Here is a 25952-nt window from a genome sequence, read left to right on the forward strand (position 1 = left end):
CATTCAGGATTTTTTTAAAAAGCAATCTAGCCAAACAAAACATGCACGCAGGCCAGATTCATCCTATGCACCATCGTTAACCCTTGATTAGTTCCCAAAAGTATTTGACCACAAAACAGCCTACTGTGTGCTGGGTACTGTTCATGCCATGTCCCAAGTGCTACACTCGTGTGAGAATAGGGTCTTGGGAGGAAGAGACCCCAAATAGGGACTGGTTGGGTGGAGAGAGGCCTCTGTTGGAGGTTGAGAGTCAGAGATGAACTTCCCCTTGACTTTGTTCTGTATGGGGCTCAGATCTGGTAGTAGGTGAGAATGTTGATGAATATAAGAATGAGGATGACACGGCCAAGGCTTTTAAGAAAGAATTCCAGCAGGTCTGCTGGCATGATGCTGGGCCAGCCAGCTCTTCTTTCTGTGTCCCTTTTGGGAACAGAGCCCGACTGCGCACAGAGTGGGTGCCCTGGGACAACAGGATGGAACGTGGTGGGGAGGGTGCAGGGGAGGGTCCTGGCAGGCTTCTGGCTGGTGGCAGCTCCAGGAATGGGGCGGTGGTCCCAAGTCAGAGAGCGATTAAGGAAAGAAGTCCGGTGTGGAAGAATGAGGGATGTGGGCGGGGTTGGCATGAGGCAGGCGGACAGGGGAAGAGTCCTGGAAGGGTAAATCTCCATGCTCCACCACTCAATTTTGCCTCCTTTCAGAAACACGTCTTTTTTCCTCTTTTTTTTCCGGTATTCTGCTTGGCTCAAAATTAGATGCACCTACCTGATGGGAGAGCCCAGCCAGGGTCCCCTGAGTCAAGGTAGGTTGAGTGGAAGCTTGTTGGTATTTTGGGAGACTGGGAGGTTGTCCTGGGTTGTGTTTCATGATTCATTTCTAAATTCAAAGTCAGTTCCTCAAAGAAGTGTGTAGAAATGATAATAGAACCATTGCGTTTGAGTGCTCATTATGTGCTAGGAATTATATATTATGCTTTGTAGTAAAGTAACCCAATGAGGTTAGGATGATGACCGTGTGCCTGTACATGGTTACCACTGAATAATTGTTAGCTTAATATTAATTTTATTAATATTATTACTATAATATTATTATAGTATTTATATTTATTTTTTATTTTTTTTTGAGACAGAGTCTCACTTTTGTTGCCCAGGCTAGAGTGAGTGCCATGGCATCAGCCTAGCTCACAGTAACCTCAAACTCCTGGGCTCAAGCGATCCTCCTGCCTCAGCCTCCCAAGTAGCTGGGACTACAGGCATGCACCACCATGCCCGGCTAATTTTTTTGTATATATACTTTTAGTTGGTCAATTAATTTCTTTCTATTTTTAGTAGAGACGGGGTCTCGCTCAGGCTGGTTTCGAACTCCCGACCTCGAGCAATCCGCCCGCCTCGGCCTCCCAGAGTGCTAGGATTACAGGCGTGAGCCACCACGCCCAGCCTATATTTATTATTTATTAATATTAATATTATTTTACAAATGAGAAAACTGAGGCTCAGAGAGCTTAAGGTTTTGCATCAAATAAGTAACCATGCTACGACTGACTCCAAAGCCTGTGTTCTGTCCACTCTCCATTCATTCAGTCAGTATTTATTGAGTGCCTACTGTGTGCCAAGCATAGAGCTAGGCTTGGAGAATGCAGCAGTGAATAGTACAGACTTGCTTACTCTTCTCACGGGCATGGTAAGTAAAGATTTAGCCAGAACCTGATAAACCACTGACGTGCACTGTGCACCGTGGAGGCTGCCCCAGAGGACATAGACACGTGTCTCTAAGTGAGGGCTTTGGAGAAGGTGGGCTCAAGTGGACCTTGGAAAGGTCAGTAGAGCCATAGGTGAGGAGAACACAGTGCCTGGAGGCCTGGGGTGAAGAAGGATGTTTTGTTCAACTCTTGCATGACTTTGAGGAAAGCCCTTTCCCACTCTGGGCCTCGGAGTTTCATCTATAAACTGGACTTAGTTCTCTGAAGATTACGGGGGTGATACAAGTGAGGCCATGGCATGGAGTGTTGGGTGAATAAAATGGGCTGTTTGTAGGTGTGAGGTCCTGTGGTAGGTCGCTGATTCCCTTCCTCAACGTATATGTCCTCTCCTTTTGGCCCTTGAGCAGTGGCCAAGCCAAAGGAGTGTTTGGGGAGCAGTTTGATGCCAAGAACAAGCTGACGTGCTCCATCTGCCTGAAGGAGTTCAAGAACCTGCCTGCCCTGAATGGCCACATGCGGTCCCATGGAGGAATGAGGGCCTCCCCCAGCCTCAAACAGGTTAGCAGGAGCCAGTCCCCTGTCCGTCCCAGGCCATGTGTTGCTTGCTTTGCTTTGCTGCCATCAGACAGAGAGGGAGGTGAGGCCTGTGTGGGCACCTGGAGAGGCCCTGTCTTCCCTTCCCAGGAATGCTCTAAGCTCTGACCCTGGGAGGCAGCTGGGTCAAACAGCCCCCAAGGGTCAAAGCAGAGGTGCTAGAAAGACTTCTAGGGGATCCCAGCCTCTCCACCCTGAAAAGACAGCAAAGGAAAACATGTAAATGCAGTATTATTTTTAACCTCTGCTGTGTGAAGTGCCCAAGACCAGGGCCACTGGGGCCTTCCAGATCAGTGGTCAATGGCTGGGAAAGCTAATAACCATCAGGCTCTCAGCCAGAGTTTTCTGTTCACCAGTGCAGTGGTGTTTGGCTCTAGCATCCAAAGATCCTTAAATACCCTCTGGGTTATCTAGGTAGGATATCCAAGTAGTGCACTATCCATGAGTTTTAAAGTTCAAAGAATTTTTTCAGAATTCTTTGAATATTGTTGACCTTAATTTAAGTCTGTGGGATCAACTGACTCTTAACCAAAATTTTGGAGTACCCGGATCATTCCATCTCCTGGCCATGACAAATTTATTTTTAAAAAGCTTTGTCTTCACTTGTTAACAGTAACATGTTTTGCATTTCCAACGTGGTTTCCTAACTTGGTTAAATTTGAGGATGGAATGCCTATTTCCATTTGACAAATGAGTAGACTGAGGCCCATAGAATTAAAAACTCCTACATGAGATCATACATTTTTTTGGACTGATTACAACCCCATGTCCTTTTCTTAAAAAGCAATGACGACCACAAAAACATTTTTAATATTTTAATATACAAGTGATACACGGTCTAGATTTTTTTAACTGTAGAAAATAGAATGTGTGGCCCTGTCTACTACCAACTGGCATCACTCGGCCAAGGACTCAGGGTTGCAGGAAGGAAATCACCCCGCAGTGGTTCTCTCTCACCCACACCTGGTGTCCTGGAACCTTTCAGGAAAGCAAAGTGCACCCCCCCCCTTTTGAGAGCTGCTGTCAGCCCAGGATCAAAGCCTTTATTGTCTGTGTAGGAGGAAGGAGAGAAGGTCCCGCCGCCTCCGCCCCAGCCGCCACTGCCGCCTCCGCCCCAGCCGCCACCGCAGCTCCCTCCCGAGGCAGAAAGCCTCACGCCTATGGTCATGCCCGTGTCTGTCCCTGTCAAGCTTCTCCCACCCAAGCCCAGCTCTCAGGGCTTCACCAACAGCGCCGTTGCCGCCCCCTCCGCCAGAGACAAGCCAGCCAGCTCGATGTCGGACGACGAGATGCCTGTGCTCGTGAGGATGACCCTCTCTCCCCCACACTCACCCCAAGGGGCTGCCCCCCGCACGCCTGCTGTGAGTTGCTGCTCTAGCCCACCTGCCTGGGGTGGGGACATCCCTTTGCTTTCTTGGAGATGGGGCAGCTCTCCCAGAGTCACTGCGCTGAGCTCAGACGTGACTTGGCCTCTCAGCGCCGAGCCCCTGTGGCCACCTTGGAAAGCCATTCTTGTCCACACCCCTGCTGCCCATTAAACGCCTGTTACTGTACCAGGCTTCCGGTCTAGGTTAGATCCTGAGAGACCTGAAGGTAGTCCCAGGTTTAAACAGAGATGATAATTCAGCTGGTAATCACTGATCCAACCAGACCAGTTACTAAAATATGCAAATACTGTCCCACATAGTAAATAGCTGTTGCCCCAGGCCCTGGCCCCTTCCTCAGGATCTCCAGACCTCCCCAAATCCAGCAGCCAAAAAGGTAACCCCTGGCACAGCCGGGCCTTCAGGCTGTGGCCCTGGAATCCATTCTGATGATCAGCCTTACCAGATGCTTAATATTTTTTTTAATATCACACCTGCTTTAATACCCTGGAGAACCTAATTTGTTAAAATTCCCAAAGTAGTTCTGCTGAGAGCCACTCACCCCTGATCTCAGGAAAGCAAAGAGATGTGTGTTTCTCCCTGTTCGGTTCTCCTTTTTCTCAGATTCTAAGTGCTTCACCCAAGCAGCTTAGCTTGGCTGTGGGGCAGTGTTTCTCTCTATCTCTCTGTCTCTGTCTCTCTCCCCCCCATCCTTCTTCCCCTACTCTCTACCCCCTCCTTTCTCATCCCCCTCCCCCGCCCCTTGCCCTTGGGGAGTTTGTGACCTGTGTGGCTGGCTGTATCAGACCTATCCCCTGGTCTGTCCTTAGAGAATAGGTGGCAGCTGAAAATCCAGGAGACACGAGGGTAGGACTGGAGGTAGGGAGGATAATTAAGAGAACTAGAAAGGTGCCAAAAGAACCTTTCTGGTTCTCTGTGTAATATCCAGACCTCAGAAAGACAGAGACTGATGGAGAACCTCTGGGGTGAAAATCCTCCTAAGTGGGCAGCACTGGGGCCAGCGACAGGCAGAGAGAGGAAGTGATGAATCCAGGCTCCCTCTCTGCCCAGGGACATTCCTGATTTGGTGTCAGAGACACTGTTTCTACCCTTGGGGAACTCTCGACCAAGGGTTCCTAGTCACACGGGTCAGAGTCCTCGGCAGCACACCCACCCACCCCCAATTCAAGATGGCGAGAAAAAGAGGCGGGCAGACAAGAACCGAAGCCCCGGGTGTGGCTGGCTGGGCAGGAATACACCTGGGTGGCTTAGGTAATTAGGGACTGGGGAGAGGCAAGGGAGTTGGGCATGAGTTTGCTCAAGAGACCATCACTGGGGAGGTTTGAAGGAAGGGATGAACTTGGCTTCATGGGAGGGTGAGGGAGACATCGGCACAGAGACAGGCTGAAGTAGAGGTGCACAGGTGAGGCGTAGCCTATGAGCAAGGTCCTGGCACTTGCTGTAAAGAAATTAAAAGGTCCAGGGAGGAGCCCTGAATTCTAATCCCAGCTCTGCTCCTAGCCATCTGGGACAAAGACAGCTGAGGCCCTCCTCCTCTCAGAGCCTCAGTTTCCTCCCCTGACCTTAAGGGGATTGGTCTCATCAGTGGTTCTCATCCTTCTCTGTGGTCAGGAGCATTTTAAAGCTCTCAGTGCTAGGCCCTGTGCCCAGAAAGTGCGAATAGTTTGTGGGGTGGAACAGTGTAAATGCTTCTCAAGAGGCATCCTGGTGGACATTCTGGGTGGCTTCTCTGGCCTGGTGTCTCCAAGCCTTGCCTGGAGGATCAGAAAATCTGGGTTTAGAGCTGAAGTAATAGGAGGCTGGAGGAGAGGGAGCCCAAAAGGGACCTTTGGGTCCTGTGATCAGAGGTCTGGATTCCAGTGTGGCGTTGAGATCACATAAGGTCTGCATGTACTTAAGTGACCTCATCAGTTACCCAGCAACAGGGTGTAAAGTTTGGAGATTGCTCCCCAGCTGAGGGGCATGGGCCTCCTTCCTGGTCTTCTCAGCCCCTCTCCAGGCCTCAGCCTCAGATGCTGAGGAGCCCTCTGGTGGGGGGAGGAGGCAGGTGGGCACGTTTGGCCTCAGGAGAGCCCCCTGGGGGTGAGGTTTAGTTAGGAGCCTCCACACTGGGGACCTTTGTCTTCCCAGACTCCCCTGCTAGACCTTGGAAAACTGGGAAGCTGGAGGGTACACAGGAGGGGACAGAGCCTGAGGTGCTGGAGACAGGAGGGGCCCAGAGGGAGAGGCACTCAGAGCAGAGGGGCAGGTCACATGGCCTGGGGGCAGCTGGTCACATGACCATGGCCAACTCTTCCCATCACCCCCTGCTGCCTCCTATTCAGGCTCCACCCTGGGCACAAGAGTCGCTAGAACTGTGGCTGTGACTGGCCCCTGGCCTGCAGGGCCCGGAAGGGTACCAGACTATCCAGAACCTTTCCGCAGGTATCCCCGCTGCCTCTCCCAGCTCTCGACTTTCTGGGCTGATGCTAGCACACAACCTCAGTCTGTTTCTGTTTGGCTTTGGCATGCCCTGCTTATCTATTTATGTGCATTTGTTTACTTTTAGTATATATGTATCCATGTGGCAGATCTTCCTTCCAGACTGTGCTTAGTTCCGCTGCCATTAGAATAAACTAACTCTGCTGACAGGAAGCCAGCCTAGGGGAAGGGCTTGCTATAGATGAGCCACCAGTTCTGGGAGCACTAGTGAGAGGTGGTGAGGGGGTCAGCTAACCAGAGCCATTTTTTAGGAGAGCACACTGAAGGGGCTTAAAGATCCTGGATGACTCTCCCCATCCTGAAAGTTAGTTAGGAGGGCCAAGTGGGGGTGCTGGCCCTGTGGGCCCTGGCTAGGTGTGAACCCCCTCTTCCTGCCCCGCAGCCTCTACCCCAGCTTCCCTGAATAGATTATTTTGTCCCCTTCTCAGAACATGTGTTACCTGTCCCCGCCGGCTGTCCGTGGGGAACAGTGGGGGATTAAGGAGCCCACTCAGCTGGGTTCCACTGTAACCAGCAATCAAGAACTCGAATTTATTGCTTCTATCCCACCCCCTATTCCTACCACCCCTAGCTCTTTCCAGACAGTAGGGATTTTTTCCAGAACCAAAGTTTTCTCCTAAGTCAAGCCCCTAGAACACGCTCTGCCTGCAATGGATGTGGTCAGAGTGGGAGGGGTGAAGCGGCAGGGAGCCCCCATTAGGACGGCAGAAGACCCCCTTCCTGGAACCTGTGGAAATGGTCTGTGGGGTGAAGCCTAAGGATTTGAATCCGATCTCTCTTCCCGTTTTAGGAAGTCCCCAGGAAGCAGCAGCCCGGCGCGCCCAAAGCCGAGGAGCCCCTCAAGACGGTGCAGGAGAAGAAGAAGTTCCGGCACCGGCCGGAGCCGCTCTTCATCCCGCCGCCGCCCTCCTACCACCCGAACCCCGCCGCCTCCTACTCGGGCGCCACCCTCTACCAGAGCCAGCTGCGCTCCCCGCGCGTCCTGGGGGACCACCTGCTCCTGGACCCCACGCACGAGCTGCCCCCCTACACACCCCCGCCCATGCTGAGCCCGGTGCGCCAGGGCTCGGGGCTCTTCAGCAATGTCCTCATCTCCGGGCACGGCCCTGGCGCCCACCCCCAGCTGCCCCTGACGCCCCTGACGCCCACGCCACGCGTGCTGCTGTGCCGCTCCAGTGAGTCGCCCCTTTCAGCCACCTCGGGGGCCTTACTAAGGGGATTCACTCCTGTCTGTGCCGGGTCCTGCCCCGGGAGGACTCACTTCCTTTAGTTTCCCACTTATCCCACAGACTCCTGTGGAGTATCTGCTGTATGTTCCAAACACCGTGCTAGGTGCTAAGAAAGACCTGGAGTAAGATATAGGCTTAAACCTCAAGGAAATCCCAGTCTAACTGGGGAGCAAACGCATGAATGATCACTACAGTCTCTTTGGGATAAGGAAATCGTTGAAGTGTGCACCCACTGCCTAAGACTGTGCAAATAGAATTGGGTATTATATGCAAGATCAAGCCTTGACGGTTTAGCATGCTATACAAAAATCAACCAGGGGAGACCAGTAGCAGGACCTCTTTCTGCAGCAAGAATGGTTGCATAGATGCCATACAACTTAGCAGACACATGTGGGGCATGAGAAATGGGCAGCCCTAAGCCGTTTAGCACCAACTTCATCCAGCTCCCTGGAGACTGCTGGGGGTAACACTGGCCTGGGTCGTGCAGGAAAGGAGCTCTGTCGTAACTGGTTAGGTAACTGCTTCTTTGCTTTTAGTTTCTTCAGCACCCCTTCCCTGTTGACCAGTGACCTCTGGTTTTTGTGTTTCAGACAGCATTGATGGCAGCAATGTGACAGTCACCCCAGGGCCTGGAGAGCAGACCGTGGATGTTGAACCGTAAGGAAAAGCTTCTTGAGGGGTGTAGTTAGTACTTCTGTGGTCAGAGAGTACACCGAGAGGGAAGTTCTAGAAATTATAGAATCATGGCTGTTTCATGTTGTTTCCCCATATAGTAGTTGGTAGTATGTCAAGGTTTTTGTCGAAGACTAAATGCGTAGTAAAAGCATGAAGCCTTGTATTCAGAGAACCTAGTGTCCCCATCTCTGGCTCCACAGACCAGCCTGGTTGTAGCCATGTGCTTTCACATTCTCAGTGACATTAAGGCATCTCTCTTGGGGTGCCCAGCTCTCTAAGAGTGTCCTCACTTTCCCCACCCCTTTCTCAGATTCTTGGCCAGTTTCCAGTAGGCCTGTTAAGTACTTGAATTATGCAGTGGGATGCATTATGGAAGGGAAAGGTGGTTATTTTCATGGGTAAGCACAGAAAAGAGGCCAGGTGGTAGAGTGATGAGCAGATTCAGTCAGGAATCAGAAAACCTGAGTTCTGACACTATTTTGTTATTTGCTCTTGATTGAGTTAACCTTTCTAGGCTTTAGTTGATCCATAATACATGGGAATAATTATGACTGCCTTGCTTGCATCACAGATCTTAGTAAGGTTCAAACCAGATAATGTATGTGAAAGTGATCTGAAAGAGATTTTAAAAAATGAAATAAATGCTTTGTATTTGTCCCTTTTTTTTTTTTTCTGTTTAAATGGTGCCATCGGCCATACTCTGGGCAGCTGTTCTCTTAGAATTGGCCACCCTCCCTCTCCCAGTTACTCGGAGCTATATAAAGTCCCAGGCGGACTTCCTCCCTTGCTCCCCAAACATCCCTCTCCAATCTTAAAGCTGTTCCTTGTCCCAGTGATAAAAGCCATGCCTGGAATCCTAGGGTCACACAGTGAGGAAGTGCCCCTGCATTCTTCTTGCAGAAGGAACTGGTTTCCCTCTTTTTCAAGTTCCTGACCATTGCCCTTGGCCCGGGCCATCAGATTGAAGACCATACTGTTGTTTTTCTTCTTGTCATTAAAGACGCATCAACATTGGCTTGAGATTCCAAGCAGAGATCCCAGAACTCCAGGATGTCTCTGCCCTCGCCCAGGACACACACAAGGCCACGTTAGTGTGGAAGCCCTGGCCAGAGCTGGAAAACCACGACCTCCAGCAAAGAGGTACAGACGTGTGGGAACAGCAGGGTGGGAAAGGCTTGATTATCTCACTGGGATTACTGGCTCTGGGTTTAGTGTGTTTTTCCATGATGCTGAGCTCTCTCTGATGCAGTGGCTTTTCCTTGTTCCCAACAGTGGAGAATCTTCTGAATTTGTGCTGTTCAAGTGCGTTGCCAGGTGGAGGGACCAATTCTGAATTTGCTTTGCACTCTCTTTTCGAGGCCAAAGGTGATGTGATGGTAAGGAGCCACGGCAGGGAGGCTTCCCAGGTCATACTCTTCCCATCAGAATCCTGCAGAGAATTTTCCCAAGTCTCTGTTTTGTCCCGTGTACCATACAGCCAGTTCATAAGATGCTGACCAGCCAACATGCCTCCATGTTCCTCATCTCAATGAGGAGGTCAGGATTTAAAAGCCTGTAGAAAAAATATCTCTAGTGGACTTATGTTTACACATCTGTTCCTAAGTTGTAACTGTGGGAACATCTATCCTAGGAAGTTAGACTTTCTTTTCACCGTCTTGTATTTCACATCAGAAAACTGAGTCTCCAGTGAGGGGGGTAGAAGGCCTTACTGAAACAGAGTTGGCCTGAAATAGCCTATTACATTCTGCTAATTATTCTTCCCTCCTGTGAAAATCAGCCATAGTTTGATGTTTATAGAACTCTTTTCTCCTCTAACCAAAGTGAAGTGTTTACTATGCACCAACTGGTTCCATTCTTCTACCTTTAACGTGGTTCTGCCAATGTCCCCCAGCTGGAGCCTTGGTGCTGTCTTCCCACAATCAGAGCAGACAGTTTACCTGCTCAGCCTGGCCAGATCACTCGGTCACTAACCTCAGTTTCTCCTTTATATACATACATGGTTCTTCCTGGCACTAGATCTAGCTTTCTGCATTTTGATTTTATGAAAATATGAAAATAAACAAATGTCCCAGTACTATGATACCTTTCAAGTACTTTCTACAATGTTGGAGAACTATCCTTAAGCCTTTGAGATCAGGGTTGCACAGTAGCACTTCCCAAACTTTTTTTTTTTTTTCTTTTAGAGACAGGGTCTCGCTCTTGTCGCCTAGGCTAGAATGCAGTGGCACCGTTGTAGCTCACTGTGGCCTCAAACTCCTGGGCTCAAGCAATCCTCTTGCCTCAGCGTCCAAAGTAGATGGGACTACAGGCATGCACCACCACACCTGGCTAATTTTTTACTTTTTGTAGAGATAGGATCTCACTATGTTACCCAGGCTGGTCTCAAACTCCTGGCCTCACATGATCCCTAAGTGTTGGGATTACAGGCATGAGCCACCACACCTGGCCACTTCTCAAACTTGTAATATGCACAGAGATCACCTGGGAAGTCTTGTTAAAATGCAGCTCCTGATTCAGCTGGTCTGGGGTGGGGCCCAGGTTCTGCATTTCTGGCCAGTACCGGGCTGCTGCTGGTTGGTGGCCCGCACTTGGAGTAGCATGATTCTAGACCTTGCTGTGCCCCTAAGCCATCCACAGCGCAACTCTACCTGCAGCATTTTTTTAAAAAGCCAACGAGGCTGAAGAAGGCAGATTTGAAAGAGTGCATTTAGCTAGGGCCCAGCTAGGCTCTCTGGAAAGATGGTGTGTAGTAGTCATTTCCAGTGCAGCTGTTTATGTTCAGTTGCGGTGAAACATGGGATTTTTCTGTAAAACAGTTACAAATCACCCACTCATTTCCTCAGAGCCCTTCCCCAGAGGCTCAGCCTCCACTCAGAGGCAGTCCCACCCATCTCTCGGAGGCTGGCAGGCCCTCACCAAGGAAAGAGTCAAGTCTCGGCCGTTTTTCTGGGACATGGCCAGCAGGCATGGGTGGGGAAGGTGTTAGAATGATGAGTTCTTGTTGGATGCCGAACACAAAGGAATCCCCAGTTAGTCTCCCTCTGGTTTTCCTTCTGGTGTCCCCACCCGTAGCCCCTGCAGTGCTAATCCTTGCCCTCTTTGGGTAGATGGTGTTCGGAGGACACACAGACCTGTTACTGACTCTCGCCTTTTCTCTCCTCTGGGTCTGCAGGCTGCTCTGGAAATGCTGCTGCTGCGGAAGCCAGTCAGGTTAAAATGCCATCCTTTAGCAAATTACCATTATGCCGGTAGGTTGCCAGAGCCCTGTGCCCTGTTGCTCCCTGCGGGTGGGCTGCTTGCATGTTTGGTTGTGGCACTTCTGACTAATGGATAACACCAGTTCGGTCCTAATTGCCACTTGTGAGCTCAAGGCTTCTGGGGTCTAGCTGGCAGGGGCCCATGAGTCTATTGGCTCAGCACTTTATGTGAGTGCCTGCCCCTCACAGGTGCACCAAGACCTGGGTGGCAGTGAGACCAGAAGGATCCACAGAGGGTATGGCACAGAGCCAACAACAATCAGCAGTCCCCAGCCTTGGAATCAGTACCATGGGTTCCAATCTGACTGCACACCTTGGCCTTCTGCAGCCTTGCGTTTCTCCCCTATAAAGTGGGGCTCCTATTCCATCCCTTGTAGCAATTTTGTGAAGATTAGCGGTAATGTATGTAGCCCAATGCCTGGCACATCCTGGTAGCTATTATTATTCATTTATTCCACAATTATTTATTGAAAGCTCACTATGTGCAAGGGACTGTGCTGGGCACTAAAATGCAATAGGGACTAGGACAGATACAGACATGGTCCCACCTCATGCAGTTTTGAGTCTCAGGAGGAGGCAGTTACTAAACAATGGGTCACTCTAATGGCAGGAGAAAGACTTCATACACACAGGGTCTTGTGAGTGTGTGGGTTAATGATCACATCACCGTAAGAGAGAAGTAGACAACACTTTTGACGTTTGAATGGAGTGAGAATTGTGAAGAGAGAACCAGACAGGTTGGGGAGCCCAGGAGGTGATGACTGAGGCTGAGGTCAGCGTTTTTATCTCCATTAACTGTGATACACCTCTCCATTCTGAGGGTCTCCACGAACTGCCTTGGTTCTCTGTTTGAAAGAATACAGAATCCTCTGATGTCCCTTGACTTTTAATCATTTGAGGTTTTCTTTGGTGACTTGGGCAGACCCTGCCTAGGCAGGTGCTAAATACATAGGCTTGGGGACTTAGTAATACCTTTTCCGATCTTTGATCCAGGTGGCCAGAGATGGCTTCAGGTGAGGGCTTCTTTACAAATGCTGGCACATTCTCAGTGGGCTGTCTTTTCCCAACACCGTCTGCCTCGCCTGATGTGCTCCTCCTCTCTCACGCAGTGGCTTTCCTGCCTGTCATCACAAGGTAGAAAGGCCTTGAAGCCCCTCATCTAAGCACAGCAAGCCCAGGGATGTCTGTGCCGGCACAAATTGGACACACGGGATAAGAAATCCATCGTTTAACCAGTGGCCTAAAGGAGCCAGTTTCTTAATATTGTCTCCATCATTTCCTGCTTGGTGTCTGCCCTGAGTATGGGTAGAAAGGTGTGGGAATTCTCCCTAATATGCCCTGGAAACAGTCCTGTTTTCTCTTAATTCCCAGTATCATCTGCTGCCCATTAAACGCCGATGGGCTGTCCAACCTCCTAGAGCCTATGTCAAGCTTCTTTGCATGGTGGGTGAGACAGCAAGTTGGCTAAAAGGAGCTTCCCGGCCATGTGCTGTGAGATGCTGCTGCCCTCAGCTATCAGGGTGGCCTGGATGGCCAAGGTCGCAGAGCCTCTGGGTTGGTCAACTCCAGCTGTCAGCAACTTCAACTTCAAATCCCTTCCAGTTCTTCCCAGTGTGCCAAACAAGTATTGCTATTCTTATGTGTGCCGTGATATGAAAAAGGTCAGAAACCTATGGACTGGAAGCCCCACACCTCCCCAAACAAGACAAAACAAAAATACTAAAATATTATCAAAAACTTTGAAACTAGAGGACCCTAAACTTTGCTAAAATTAGTTGGTCTTTTGAGGTTGGGGGTTCCTAGCTAATCCCTTGCCTATCCCCTGCCCCCTTCCCCCACAGGCAGACCAGGAAGGGCTCTGCTGCTTTCTGGAATCATTCCGACCCTTAGAAACAAGAGAGGTGGGGCTGAGCTGTGAAGGGTTGGTGTCCCCAAGAGAAGGGTGCTCACCTATGTCTGCCAGTCACTTGCCTTCTTCAGGAAGTGATCACAGATTGGGACTGGACCCCAGAGAATTTTCTAGAATGAGCAAAAAGGGCAGAGGTCACTGGTCTCTAAAGTCTGCCCCCCAACCATCCCCTTAATGGTTCCTTTACAAGCCACAGGGGAGGCAGCAGAGTCTACCCCATCACATGTGGCAGCTGCCAGCCACCAACCACCTCATTCCCCCACTTCTGCCCCTGCCTCCCTTGGTCCCCAGGTGTCAGTGAATCCCATCTCCATGGCCCCATCCTGCCTTGACCTTTGCGCTAAGCCCTGTTGGTTGCTCTCCTATATGGACGTCTCTTGGCTTAATTCTAACTTCACCGGGACACTGTCTTCTGGATCTCCTTTGGCTTCTGACTCTGCATCTATAGCCAGTGTCACCCACCCCAACTCTCAGCCCTGAATTTGCTCTTCAGGCTCCTAGTTATCTAGGGAGGGAGTTTAGGTCTCCCAGACCTGTCTGTGCCCTGGAGGGAAGGCAGCCAGCCTGGACTTAGGGGAGAGAGGCTGCAAGTTTGGAGGAGAAAGAAACACAGGCCTGTGGAAATCACTTCCTTTCTTTACTCATTATCTTCTTTTTCCCAGCCATCCCAAACAGTTAATTAAGAAAAGGAAAAAGCGACCAATGCTGGGACCCAGGAGAGACATACCAAGAGGAAAAGGACTGGTGGGGTGGGCAACTTACCCAGATCTAAGGGCTGCCTGGCAAGGCCAGAAGAGCCCTCTACAAGATCCTTAAAGGAAGGTGCTGTTGCAGTGGTTCCTGGTGCTCAGTTCACGCCAGGATGCACGGTCCAGGCCTCTGTCCCCCTCTCAGCACCCTTCCACCCACGTGTGCATAGCAGTTGTTTGCAGTTGTTCCCATGAGCACTTGCACTGGGTGGAGATGGGCCGCGCGTCAGGGAGCCAGGCGGGGGAGGACGCCTGGTTGTGATTAGAAGGATTGCAGCATCCTTGACTCTCCCATTGACCTGGTCATTCCTGCAGATGGGTGCAGAGTGGAGGGGGCGTTAGAACTGACCCTGGCTTTTTGGCAAGAGTTCAGCAGAGGCTACTGTCAGCTCTAACAACAGCCCAAACGCTCACTGGGTCCTGAGACCCTGACCTGAGCTCTGGAGACGGGGGAGACCTGGGAGAAACATTCATTCCGTTGGAAGAAGCCTGGTCTCTGCCTTGGAAGCTGCCCCAGTTAGATGAGGAAACAGAATTACATACTCAAGAGAATACTTAGCAAGAAACGCAGCTGTGATTTCATTTTCCAGGCATTCTTAGCCCGTGTCTCTAGCTAGATAGTGGTCCCCACAAGGGCAGGAACTGAGTTAATATTCTCTTGCTTTGCCTGACACAGCACTTGTAGATAAACACTTAGTGGACAAGCTCTAATTCTGGATTCAGATTGAGGCCTCCCTCCCTTTTGCCCCCAAGAGGACATTTGTAGCAACCTGCTTCACAGAGTGCCTTTAAAAAAGTTATTCAGCCTTCCCCCACTGTGGAAAACCCTACCCGGAAATGAAGACCTGGTGTAAAAGCAGTTCTCTTTTTTTCTACAATCAACATGTCTTTCTTGTGTAACTGCAATAACATCAATAGAAGTTTTAAAAGTCCAGAAAAAAGACAGAAAGGCCCTCTAAAAGTTACTATGCCCAAACTGTCACTCTCCCATGTCTCTTTTTAATTGCCTGTGTTCACTGTAGATGGCCACAAAATTAGCCACAGTCCAGAGCCTGTTTCCCAGCAACCGAAGTTCAAACAGTTTTCTTCTAGATACTGTTCCAGCACCTGATTCATCCAGTTAATTAGGTTCTTTGTAATTAGCTTTAATCGTCTTGTTAGGGGCCTGCTGATAATAGCCCAATAGCCAGGAATCCCCAGGTAGAACAAATGAGTCTCAGGGGACTGTCAGCCCACTAACCCGGTGCGCATGCTGAGTGGGCAGGAGGGGTCTTAGAGAGAAGGGAGGGCAAGGGCGGACGCAGTGGCTCATGACAGTAATCCTAGCACTTTGGGAGGCCGAGGCAGGAGGACTGCTTGAGCCCAGGTGGGAGACCAGCCTGAGCAAGAGTGAAATCCCATCTCTACAAAAAATAGAAAAATTAGTCAGGTGTGGTGGTACATGCCTGTAGTCCTAGCTACTCAGGAGGCTGAGGCAGGAGGATCACTTGAGCCCAGGAGTTTGAGGTTGCAGTGAGCTATGATGATGCCACTGCACTCTAGCCAGGTTATCAGAGCAAGTCCCTGTCTCAAAAAAAGAAAAAAAAAAAGGTAGAGGAGGATCTGAGGCAATCCCCTGCCTCAGCAACCTCCTGCATTTTATCCTGAATTGTGTCTAAGCTTCAGAATCCAAAAAGGCTGGCTTACAACCTCATCTAAAAATGAGGACTGTGCCCCTATCAGACAGACTACAGGAACAAGAGACACCTGAGCCTTACCTTGACTTTGGCTTGCAGAGGGATCTTGGAGGCAGGGAGTAAGAGACCATGGAAGCTATGAGCAGCCAGGAGTGAGGCTGGGGCTCATAAGTATAGGGAACAGGGAGCTCTCACGAGAGCAGGCAGTCTTCCCGAGTGCCACTGTACACACATCAGCAGGGGACAGCACTTGTCTCATAGCCCTGGGCTGATTTGGAATCTGCTCTCCAAGTGGCCAGTGAAGATCCAAAACATCTATTAAGCACCTACTTAGGAGCAAACGCTGTCAGTCACAGGGTGGCTGCCACCATCCTCATGTCACAGGTGAGGAAACTGAGACTCAGAGACTTGCCTGGGGCCACAGAAGGATAAATGGCAGAACTGGGTTCACAGCCTAAGTTTTCCTGACTAAAGTCACCCTTTTTAATCACAGCTTGGTGATACTAGTTGGAGAGAGCACATTCAGTTGTTATGTAATCATAGGAGGCTTTGGCCTGGGAATTCAGCCCGAGAGCCCAGGGGTGGGGTGTCAGCCTTGGTGGACAGGAAGGCAGCTCCAGCGTGAGAGTGTGAACAGACGTGTTGTCTGACCCAGCCTCCCTTCTTGCTTTGCATGCGCCCAGTTGGACAGACGCACACACACACAGCATTGTCATGTGCACTAAAGCAAGACCCTAGGACTAAAGCCCTCTGTTACTGTCTAAGCCCATGCTCCCTGACCAACCCCCTGCAGCACCGAGGGGAAGGGAGTGTGCAGCCCACGTCCCACCTAGGATCAGGGAGACAGAAGAGTCCATCACGGAGCAGCAGTCCTGAGAACCATGAGAGTCGGCAGGGGGAAGGTCTCCTTCCCCATAAGGTTTGGGGATCCCCCAGAGCAGGATGAGACAGGAAGCTACTTCACCTTCTGTGGGGTTGCATCTGGTAGCCATTTGGAGACACAAAGGGACATGCTTCTCAGTGGTAAACAGCCCCTGCTTTGGGGGCCAGAAGTCAGATGATGAGCCCAGCATGAGATGGAAGGAAGTGAATCCACTGTAGAGACGGGTGCTGGCCTGTGCAGTCTGGACAGCCCTGTTGGTGTCCCGCCATGTCTCAGAGCAGCACTCAAACTCAGGAGACGTTTGGTCTGGCTGAGGTTGGGAAGAACTATCATTGATCTATTAATAGTTGAGGGCTTCATCTGTCCCCTGATTCTACATCTGAGATGCAACCAAGGGCTACTCAGGCTCTGGACGTGCAGTGGGGCAGCACGTCAGCCTCCTTATTGTGACATGTTGCCATCGTGATCTTCCTCCATCATCATCTTTCGTACCCCTCCTACCTGTTCGCTGTTTTGATGGATACCTAAAAGGAACCTTGAGTGTTCTTTGGCTGTTGAACTAAATCGTTGGTTAACCCATTCTGTCTTCCTCTGTCTGCGTCTGCTCCCAGGTAAGGGGAGCGTATGGGAGCTGGAACCCAAGGCCTGGGATGTTGTGCGGGATTTGAGGGATGGTGATGGAGCTGCTACAGAGCCTTGGCCCCACCCACCTTCTCTGCTCACCTGCGTCCCAGCGAGGCTTCCCCAGCTCCCAGCCCCCTTCCCTCACTGCTGCTGTGGTGTGCACAGCCTGAGATGTCCGGGCCTCGAGAAGCCTGTGAAAGATGTTTCCTTCTGCTGAGGATTCATTGGAAAGCTGCTTTCCTTGTAGAAGTAAAGCGATACACTTGTAAACCAAATAACTTGGGCGGTAACCTTGCTTTTTAGAAATCTGAACCAGTCCAGGTGTGGAGAGCATATTCTGAGTCTAGAGTCTGCAAGCTCTTGGCTTGCAGACCCATCAAGGACTCGGACAGAGAAGGTGTTCGTTTAGGAAATCTGCGTTTTCACTGGGCCATGTATTCTCTCAAGGATCTGTAAGTGGGATCTCCACTTACAGTCTAAGGAGGGCCCCGCCTGCCCAGAGCAGTTTCCTTGATCCACTTATTTTGGCAAAATCTTAAAAGGGAAGAGGCGATTCAGGTCTCCCATACTTTAGCCCCATTAGTTGACCATAGCAAAATGGAAACCTTAGACTTGCCCTAGATGAGAAGAAAGATACCATGGTTTGGGGTTCTAGAGCTCTGAGCAGAGGTGCAGAAATGTCAAAGGCTTGGCCGTGTACCATCCAAAGGATCAGAGAGGTGGAGAATTCAGCAAGCCAGAAGAATGGGGCTGAGTTCTCTGTAAACCAGCTACAGATGTCGAACCCTGCCTAGAGCCCCCAGAAATAGGAATCCCCTTAGAAATAGGCCTTATTTTCTACCCCAGACAAGCCAGTACCTGGCAATATGATTATCTGCATATCTTGCTTTCTCTTTTATGGAGGAAAAAGATGTAACTGTCAAGTTTAGTCAGCAAGGTAGATGTACCACCCCAGGACCATGGAGTCTCTTCCCACATCATTGGTCTGCAAATCTGTCAAGAACAGTTCCAGCTCACCTCTGGCCTCATCTGCTTTTCCTCTGCTGGAACTCTAAACCTGAACCATACAGGATTACTGATTATTCTTTGAATACTTCCATTTCTTCATCTGTAAAATGGGATAATGGTAATACCGATCTTACAGGGTTGTTACTAGAACCAAATGATTAATAATTGTAAAGGACTTAGAAACTGGCACTTATAAATGGTAGGTGTTTTTTCCTACCACAGCCCTTTGCTTGGTAACAGATACATCTAAAAGTATCTGTTGAATGAATGAATGAAGTGCATCACCCCACTCTTGCCTCTGACTTTGCACATACTGCCTGACTTGTTTCTATGTGTCCTTTAAAACCCAAGTGTTTTCTTTATCTGGAAGCCTTCCCGGCTGCCCTGGCCCTAACCTGAGTAGTGTGGTGTTCCTCTGTTATGCCCCACTTGTCACCTTGACCTTTATAATTACAGTGATAATGTAGTGGAATGCAGTGGCCAACAGCTTTGTCTCCCACTGGATTGTGAGCATCTGGAGGGGGGAGGGTGGAGACAGGTGAATCCAGCCACACCCTGAAGAGTGCTTGCCACATGCATGCTTGCGTTTGTGAATGTGATAATTACATAAAAACTATACCTAAAAGTTTTTGCACACTTGCTTCCTAGTTATTAAGCTGGACACTTGGTGCATTATATTCTTTTAACCTTCAGAAAAATCCTAAGCAATGAAGACAATATAACTATTCCCACTTGTAGGTAACAAAACTGAGGCTTAGGATAAGTAACTTGCCAAGATCAAGGCCATAGCTGGGATTTGAACCCAGATGTCAGAGCTGCTGACCAAGACATTACACTGTGTTTTTGTTCCAACAGGAGTTTGCTTATCTATGATATCACTTGCTAGACAGTTGGTGTTTTGTAAATTAACCACATGAACCAGAAACTAAACGCGGGGAGGACTGTGAGCTGTTCTTACGAAGTTTGTGTTTTGTTGTAGGTTCGGACAAGTGGACCTCCCTAGAAAGAAAACTGTTCAATAAAGCACTAGCCACTTACAGCAAAGACTTTATTTTTGTACAGAAGATGGTAAGCACGGTTTTCCCCATTGCACACTTGAAATTAAATTTGGGAAGCTGTACACATACAGAAATATTAGAATATTTCTAGAAATATTGGTTGCTGGTTTAATGTTCATGCATGATGCATGGCTTCCACCCTTGCTGGAGAAGAGTGGTAGGTGACAGAGGGGTGGCGCGGCCCCAGTGTTGGGGGGCACAGGGGAGAGGACGAGGGAAAAAAGGACATGGATTATTTGGACACTGCAGTGATGGGGTTATTTTCTATCTGAGTAAAAAATGTATAATTCATAATTCTGTCAGAATTACTAGAACAGGGGCTTCTGGTTCACGGTTTACACACTTTATTTCATGTGTATTTGACAGATCTATCATGTTTCTCACAGAATTTTTTTCTGGGGAATCGGGGAAGGGAGGATATGTGGCCTCTCCCTACCCAGGATCAGAGTTTTTGGTGTTGGACTTGTAATTATGACAGTAATAATAAAAATAACACCTGACATGTACAGCATTTTATAGCAAAGTAAAACTCCTTCACATAGTTGAAATAACACTTTATATTACAGATAATACATTTAATAGGCTTTAATTGGCTGAGAGGTATTTTAGGCTAAAAAAAAATTAAAACAGCCAGGCATGCTGGTATGTACCTGAGGCAGGAGCATCCCTTGAGCCCAGGAGTTTGAGACCAGCCTGGGCAGCATAGCAAGACCCCATCTCAAAGAAAAACAAAAAGTTAAAATGATTCACAGTGTTTCAACAATCTCATAAATGATGGAGCCATATTGTATTAAGTGTAATTTAGGATGTTCAGGTACACAGAGAACAGGGTCACAGGTGACAGCTCCCACCGGCTCCTGGCTGGGCCGGATGGTCCCCAGTGGTGGTTTGGGGTGGCAGGTCTCCTGTCGTGAATCCAGGGCCTTGTCTAGAGGAGCATCCGAAATGGGTGGGCTTTGCCTCTGACCTGGCTCTGCCTCCATCTGGGCATTGGCGCCTGCCTGTCCTGCCACCGTGCCCGTTGCCGCCCTCTTTGCCAGCAGCTCCCGCACGCCTATCTTTCTTGAGTGACCCTCCCCCACGGACAGCCCTAGCCTGGGCCCCGCTCCTGGAAGGCCCCACACTGCCGATGGATGGTGGATTCTTGTGTTGTGCTCGCCAGGAAACTTGGGTTTTAAACAAGGGATGATTCTGGTGTAGAAATTCCAGATGTCAGGAGAATGTGACGGGGGCAACTCAGGTGGTGTCCTTCCCATCTCTCCGTGTAGGTGGCCGTGTTCCACCCCAAGGCTGGGGCCAGCCTTCACTCTGCCTCCAGAAAACCCACATTGCTGACCCAACCAGAGCGTAGAGATACACAGACCAAACAAAGGAATGTTTTTGCCTTAAAACGCATATCCCTTTGCATCTTTGAGGGCGAACCGGGCAAGGCTTGACTCCTGCAACATCTAAGCTCTGTCATCATAACTCTTGCCTTATATTTCCGTTCCATTATTAAGGAACATTTTTCATAAATAGATTTTGAAGGTCAAGTCAGACAGCTAAACATATTCAGGCATATTAAATGAAAAAGCACCTGCTTTGTGGGTTAAAAAAAAAAAAAAAAGTAAGGTCTGCAGGGACTGATCTGAAAAATTCTCCAAGCTGTATTGTGAAAAAAATCAAGTTGCAAAGCAGTATTGACAGTGGGCTGCCGAGTGAGAGGGAAGGTGGCATGGGGAGGAGTAAGTTTTCTGTTTGTTGCTACGTGCATGAAGAAATTCTGGAAAGATAACCAGGAGATTAATACAAGAGGCTACCTGTGTTGCAGGACAGGTGTAGGAAGGAGGCTTTTCATTGTATACATTTTTTTTTTTATTGAACTGTATAAACCCGTTTATTACCTATTACAAAATTAAATGTTCAGGGAAGCTCACCGCCTTGACTCTGCTACCAGAGCTAACCTGGAGCTCCCTTTCCTGGCAGGTGAAGTCAAAGACGGTGGCTCAGTGCGTGGAGTACTACTACACGTGGAAAAAAATCATGCGGTTAGGGCGGAAGCACCGGACACGCCTGGCGGAAATCATCGATGACTGCGTGGTGAGTGAAGCTGCTCAGTGGCTGCTCGCGCTGGCGCGGCCCCCGCCCCGCTCCCCGGCCAGTAAGTGGCTGGCGTTTGCTTGGCTTTGCTGCCAAAACAGCCAGACAGCGGAGGGCTGGGGTGACAAAGGCCCCGATCCCTGGCAGGGTGCAGGACTCTTGATGATATAAGTAGGGAAGGCACCCTCAGATCTGGCCTGGGGCTTGGTGTTTAGTTACAGGGGCGAGGACTGGCTCCAGCTTCAAGGCAGGTAGGAGCCAGGAGAGTCAAACCAGGCTTAGTTCCAGCTTCGGTTTGGTTGGTTTGTAACTGAGTGTCCTGGCCCCATGGAATGTTCTTTTCTGATCCTTCCATGTCATAGGTGCTATTGACCTGAGACCATAACAGGCCTCAGAAAGATAAAGGAGCCCTAGGATATTGCCACAGTCCCTGTGAAGCGCGAGCAAGCATGGCTTTGACCTCCAGATAGTGGCCGGGAACCCTAATCACAAAGGAACTGGTTAGCAGTGTGCAGATGATTCCACTCCTACATCACCGTGTGTCCCTGGCATGGATTTCCTTCATTGGCAGATATGCAGAGTCACCCACATGTTAAGATTAAGTTACATACTGAAGACGGAAGATCTAACTAGTCTCTGAACCCTGTATCTGTGGCTTTGGTAACTACTGCCACTTGTGATCCTTGTCATTAACTCTCCTCTCTGCAGCCACAGCCAGGGAAATCTCTTCACGCTCTGTGGAAAACATTACCTACCATATTTGTGTGTAGAAAAACATTTGTCTTACAACAAATGACTAAACTCTAGCCTCTGTCATCCTCAGCAGAAGTGTTTGGAATTCATGAATTGTGCGGATACTTGTAATTATATTTTCATTCCCAGTTGTGCCCCAGTTGTAAGGGTTATTAGCACATATGTTGGTTATTTTCTGTAACAATTAAATAGTACTTGCTTTGTGCCAGGCATTGTGCCAGAGACTTTATAAATACTGACTCACGGAATCCAATTTAATTCATTCAATACCAATTCTACGAGGTAGGGAGCTGGGGCGCAGAGCTTAAGCACGTTGGCCGTGTGTGTGCTACCTGAGCCTGACCCCGTGCAAGGCTGAGAGCAGCCACGCAGATTTCCTTAGAGAAGTATGAAAACGCCTGGACTCATTAATGCTTCAAAACCAAAGCTCTTAACTAAGAATTGATCCCAGCTATGAAATAATACACACATATATAAATTTATGCTTGGGCCCAAATACCAGAGAAAATAGAAATGGGTAGAATAAAATGATATTGCCATTTTTTTAGTCAGAGATGGCAGTATTCTACATTCAGGGCTTCCTGTGACCAAGGCTTTGGTTTGATAGGTTTTAAGTAGGGACGTATTATATCAGAATAGCTTTTGCTCATCTGTGGCCTAATGTTTAAGTAAACGGTATGGCCTTCTCTGGTTCAGTCAGCTAAAAGCAACTGAATTCCCACAGTGTAAACAGTAATATGTATCCGTGCTCACCCTGGTTGGGAAGATGTCATACACACAAGTGGGAAGTTTACCATGAACCCCAAGAGTGCTTAAAAGCAGTATGAAATGTGAACCAGACATCCTTAGATAATAGCCTTAAGGACTCTCTCACCCAACTCCACCATTTTACAGGCAGAAGGTTGAGACCCAGAGAGGGAACAGGGCTTGCCCAGGGTCACACAGAGGGCCTTGCTTTCCAAATGAGTAGAACAGACATTAAAACGGGGAGCACACAGAACCCCAGCCCTGCAGACCTAGGACCTGGCTCCTAGGCTTGCTGACATGTAACATGGGGCAGATGATTTAGATGATTTGGAAAGTCCTTTCCAATTCTAGAATGTTCTGGGCTCTGTCAGCACCATGTTTCGGAAGAGGGCAAAATGAGAGGATGTGATCTCCTAAGGTAAAATAGGTGTCTCTTAGGCTTGGGTGTTACCTAGGACAGCACCTGGCACAACATGGGCACTCAGTAAATCCTTGTTGAATGAATGTTTTCTTGAGATAGGCATCGCTCTGGTTTGTAGAGCATTCCTCTGTGAACTCACTGGAGGGAGGTGGAAGGAGCACGGGGATGCTCAGTGGAGGAAGGCTGCTAATGAAGTTGTTACCCTACAAGGCAGGGCACTGTCTTGAGCTGCCCCGGCTCTGAAGATGGGTAGAAAGGCCCAGGCCAAAGTGTAGCCTGAGACCAAGGAGGAGAGGTTAAGACGGGGCCCAGGGGGGGCCGCACCTTCTTTGGCGTATTCCCCGGGAACCAGTATCAGGCTGGGTCAGGAGCATCCACACCCTCTTCACTTGTGAGCGCAGAGAAAGCAAAGGGCTTATGCGCAGAGATGACTCAGGCCCACGAAAACAAGAAAATCTTGATGTAAGTCCAGCAAGGTAGCGTGCGGCTCCTTTGTGGGCACTGTGTGCACAGTCAGCCTTCTGGGCATAGTTTGCCAAGTGGAGATGAAAAACTGAGTTCACACAAGGACTGAGGAGGGTGCAAAAGGTGCAGTCCTAGGACGTGACCCTGCCCTTTGTCCTCTGGGCCTGCCTGGGACACCTGGGATGGCTCTCCTGATCCTGTACCTTCAGTGTCTTACTGAAGGGCAGCTGACCATTTTACATCAGATGGAACATGAAGGAACGTGCTCAGGTAGCTCAGGGGTTATTGAGGACTTCAGGGGGAGACGGGAACAGAAGGAGGTTTGAAAGGAATGATCACTCTTTAGGTAGCCAGGAGGTCAACAGAGCACAGCTGTTCACTCAGTGGGGGCAGTTTGACTTCTGGCCTGAGCCGTCACTGGCCCCTTCCCCCTGGGAGACAGAGGAAGGGGGCCAAGGTGGGTTCTGATGGGGAGGTGGGGTAGAGGGTGCTGACCACACCTTCCCGTCCCCTGCCTGTGCTCACACTCCACAACTCAGAACAAATCTGTGGGGCTGGCTGTGACCAAAAGTCACCACAATTCAAGAAACCAACTGAGGCAGTTAACCAAGGTCGGGAACCAGCAGTCCGGGCTCCAGGGGCCAGGGTGGCGCTCACCCACAGAGTCAGTGCCAGTCCCCCCGCAGCGTGGTCCATGGACCAGAGCCTTGGGAAACGTCCTCCTTCCCTTCGACACTTCAAGGCAACTGGCTCCAGTGGTTTCGAGGGGTTTAGGATCTGTAGCTGCTTACAGATGGACAGATTGCACTTGTGGAAGTTTGCAGCTGGACCAAGGAGTAAAGAAGGCTGAGGTTTCAGAGTCAGGCCAGGTTTCGAATTTGAGTTCACCTTCTTTACCAGCTATGTGACCTTGAGAAAATGACTTCTCTGGCCAGTTTCCTCAGTTGTTTAAAAAAAAATTTGCACAGTATCAAGAGAACTAAAACTGTGTGTGTGCACTTGCACACGTGTGTGTGTGTATGTGTGTGATGTGTGATTCGTAGCAGACATTCAATACATTGTCATCATCATTATCATTAGTGACACTATCAAATAACACTCAAAGCTGTATCTTTGAGCAAATTTGGGTTGTTTAGTGTTTGTATTCTAACTTACCAGTTTCTCATAATATGAATATCATTTGTATGCCTGAAAAAATAAAAATATCCTCCTCAAGGAACTCTTAACTGTGGACATTCAAGGTTTTGAGAACCATGTTAAATACAGTAGTAACCTCCTCCCTACCCTGTATTTGCCCGCCTTCTGCTAATTTTGGAATATTACTAAATGTTTTATTTCACAATACATCATAAAATGGCCAACTTGTTGATACAAAGTTCTACCAGGTTAAAATTATTGTCCTACTATCTTTGTATCTCTTAGTCACTTTGGTGAGCCATATGGCTTGATGATAAATCATTGTGTGATTTGTAGATTACCAGTTGAAATAAAGCCTATCTAATTCCTGAGACATGCATAATGACAGTACAGTATAACTTAATCTATAATATTATGGCTATATGGAGTATTTCTTCTAAGAGTATATAAGCCCAATAATGGCATCGTGAGAAAATTATAATTATAACATGTACCATGAAACAACTGCCATTCTCATTAGGAGTTATTGAGTAATTCATTTTCAATGCCAAATTGTAGGGCATGGTCTGCTTAATAATTGAGACCACAGTGTCCCTGTTCTATTAATATAAAGGAATGGGACAAACCCTCAGAGTTGGACATAAAATGCTTTTGCCTGAAACTCAGGGACTGAAAGACGGTGAAGTCCTAGAGGAATGAGACCGTCTGTATGAAATCAGCTTGTATGTTCCGTGCTCGTAAGAGGCCCGCAGCTTATATCATAAACTGCTCTGACAGATGCATGAGGCCTCCTACGTCAGTGTTCATTAAGGTCTTCCAGCAAACGTAATCATCACTAATTAATCCTATTTAACCTACTAGAAACTGGGGCTGTTTCTTAAATACATCCTTGTTCGTACATCATCTTGAACATGCATCTGCAGGATGCTGACTGTGGACAGTCCTGAAACAGTAGCAAGCGTGCTACCTGCCTTCATTCTCAGCGGCATTGCGTTTCTCGCACACGCGCAAACCCCACATCCAAACTGCAGAGGGGAAGCGCGTGGCTTCTGTATCCCAGGGCACTTCTACTCTCAGAAATCTTTATTCTTGGAAATTCTTGCTCTGGCTTCTAGGACTCAGAGGC

At 49.0% G+C, this 25952-nt stretch overlaps 1 protein-coding gene and 1 long non-coding RNA gene across 11 annotated transcripts in view; one reads left to right on the forward strand and one right to left on the reverse strand.

Annotated features, from left to right (window-relative positions):
- TRERF1 (transcriptional regulating factor 1) overlaps positions 1-25952 on the forward strand; it is a 200386-nt gene that overhangs the window by 165244 nt on the left and 9190 nt on the right. For 8 of the 10 annotated variants that reach the window (XM_012773212.2, XM_076003343.1, XM_076003344.1 and 5 more), the window contains 10 exons: positions 753-799; positions 2104-2254; positions 3349-3591; positions 6947-7331; positions 7976-8042; positions 9061-9200; positions 9333-9436; positions 11233-11308; positions 19146-19234; positions 21190-21303. In XM_012773212.2, coding sequence (XP_012628666.1) covers positions 753-799; positions 2104-2254; positions 3349-3591; positions 6947-7331; positions 7976-8042; positions 9061-9200; positions 9333-9436; positions 11233-11308; positions 19146-19234; positions 21190-21303 — 1416 coding nt within the window. The remainder of the gene's footprint in view (positions 1-752; positions 800-2103; positions 2255-3348; positions 3592-6946; positions 7332-7975; positions 8043-9060; positions 9201-9332; positions 9437-11232; positions 11309-19145; positions 19235-21189; positions 21304-25952) is intronic. The other 2 variants (XM_076003348.1, XM_076003349.1) reach the window with 1 other exon arrangement.
- On the reverse strand, positions 12354-14102 carry LOC142870981 (uncharacterized). The gene is made up of 3 exons (XR_012919328.1): positions 13989-14102; positions 13268-13336; positions 12354-12438 (listed from the first exon to the last, which is right to left on the reverse strand). It is a non-coding gene; the product is annotated as an uncharacterized LOC142870981 (long non-coding RNA).

Source organism: Microcebus murinus, chromosome 5, assembly GCF_040939455.1.
Source record: "Microcebus murinus isolate Inina chromosome 5, M.murinus_Inina_mat1.0, whole genome shotgun sequence".
NCBI classification, from domain to species: domain Eukaryota; kingdom Metazoa; phylum Chordata; class Mammalia; order Primates; family Cheirogaleidae; genus Microcebus; species Microcebus murinus.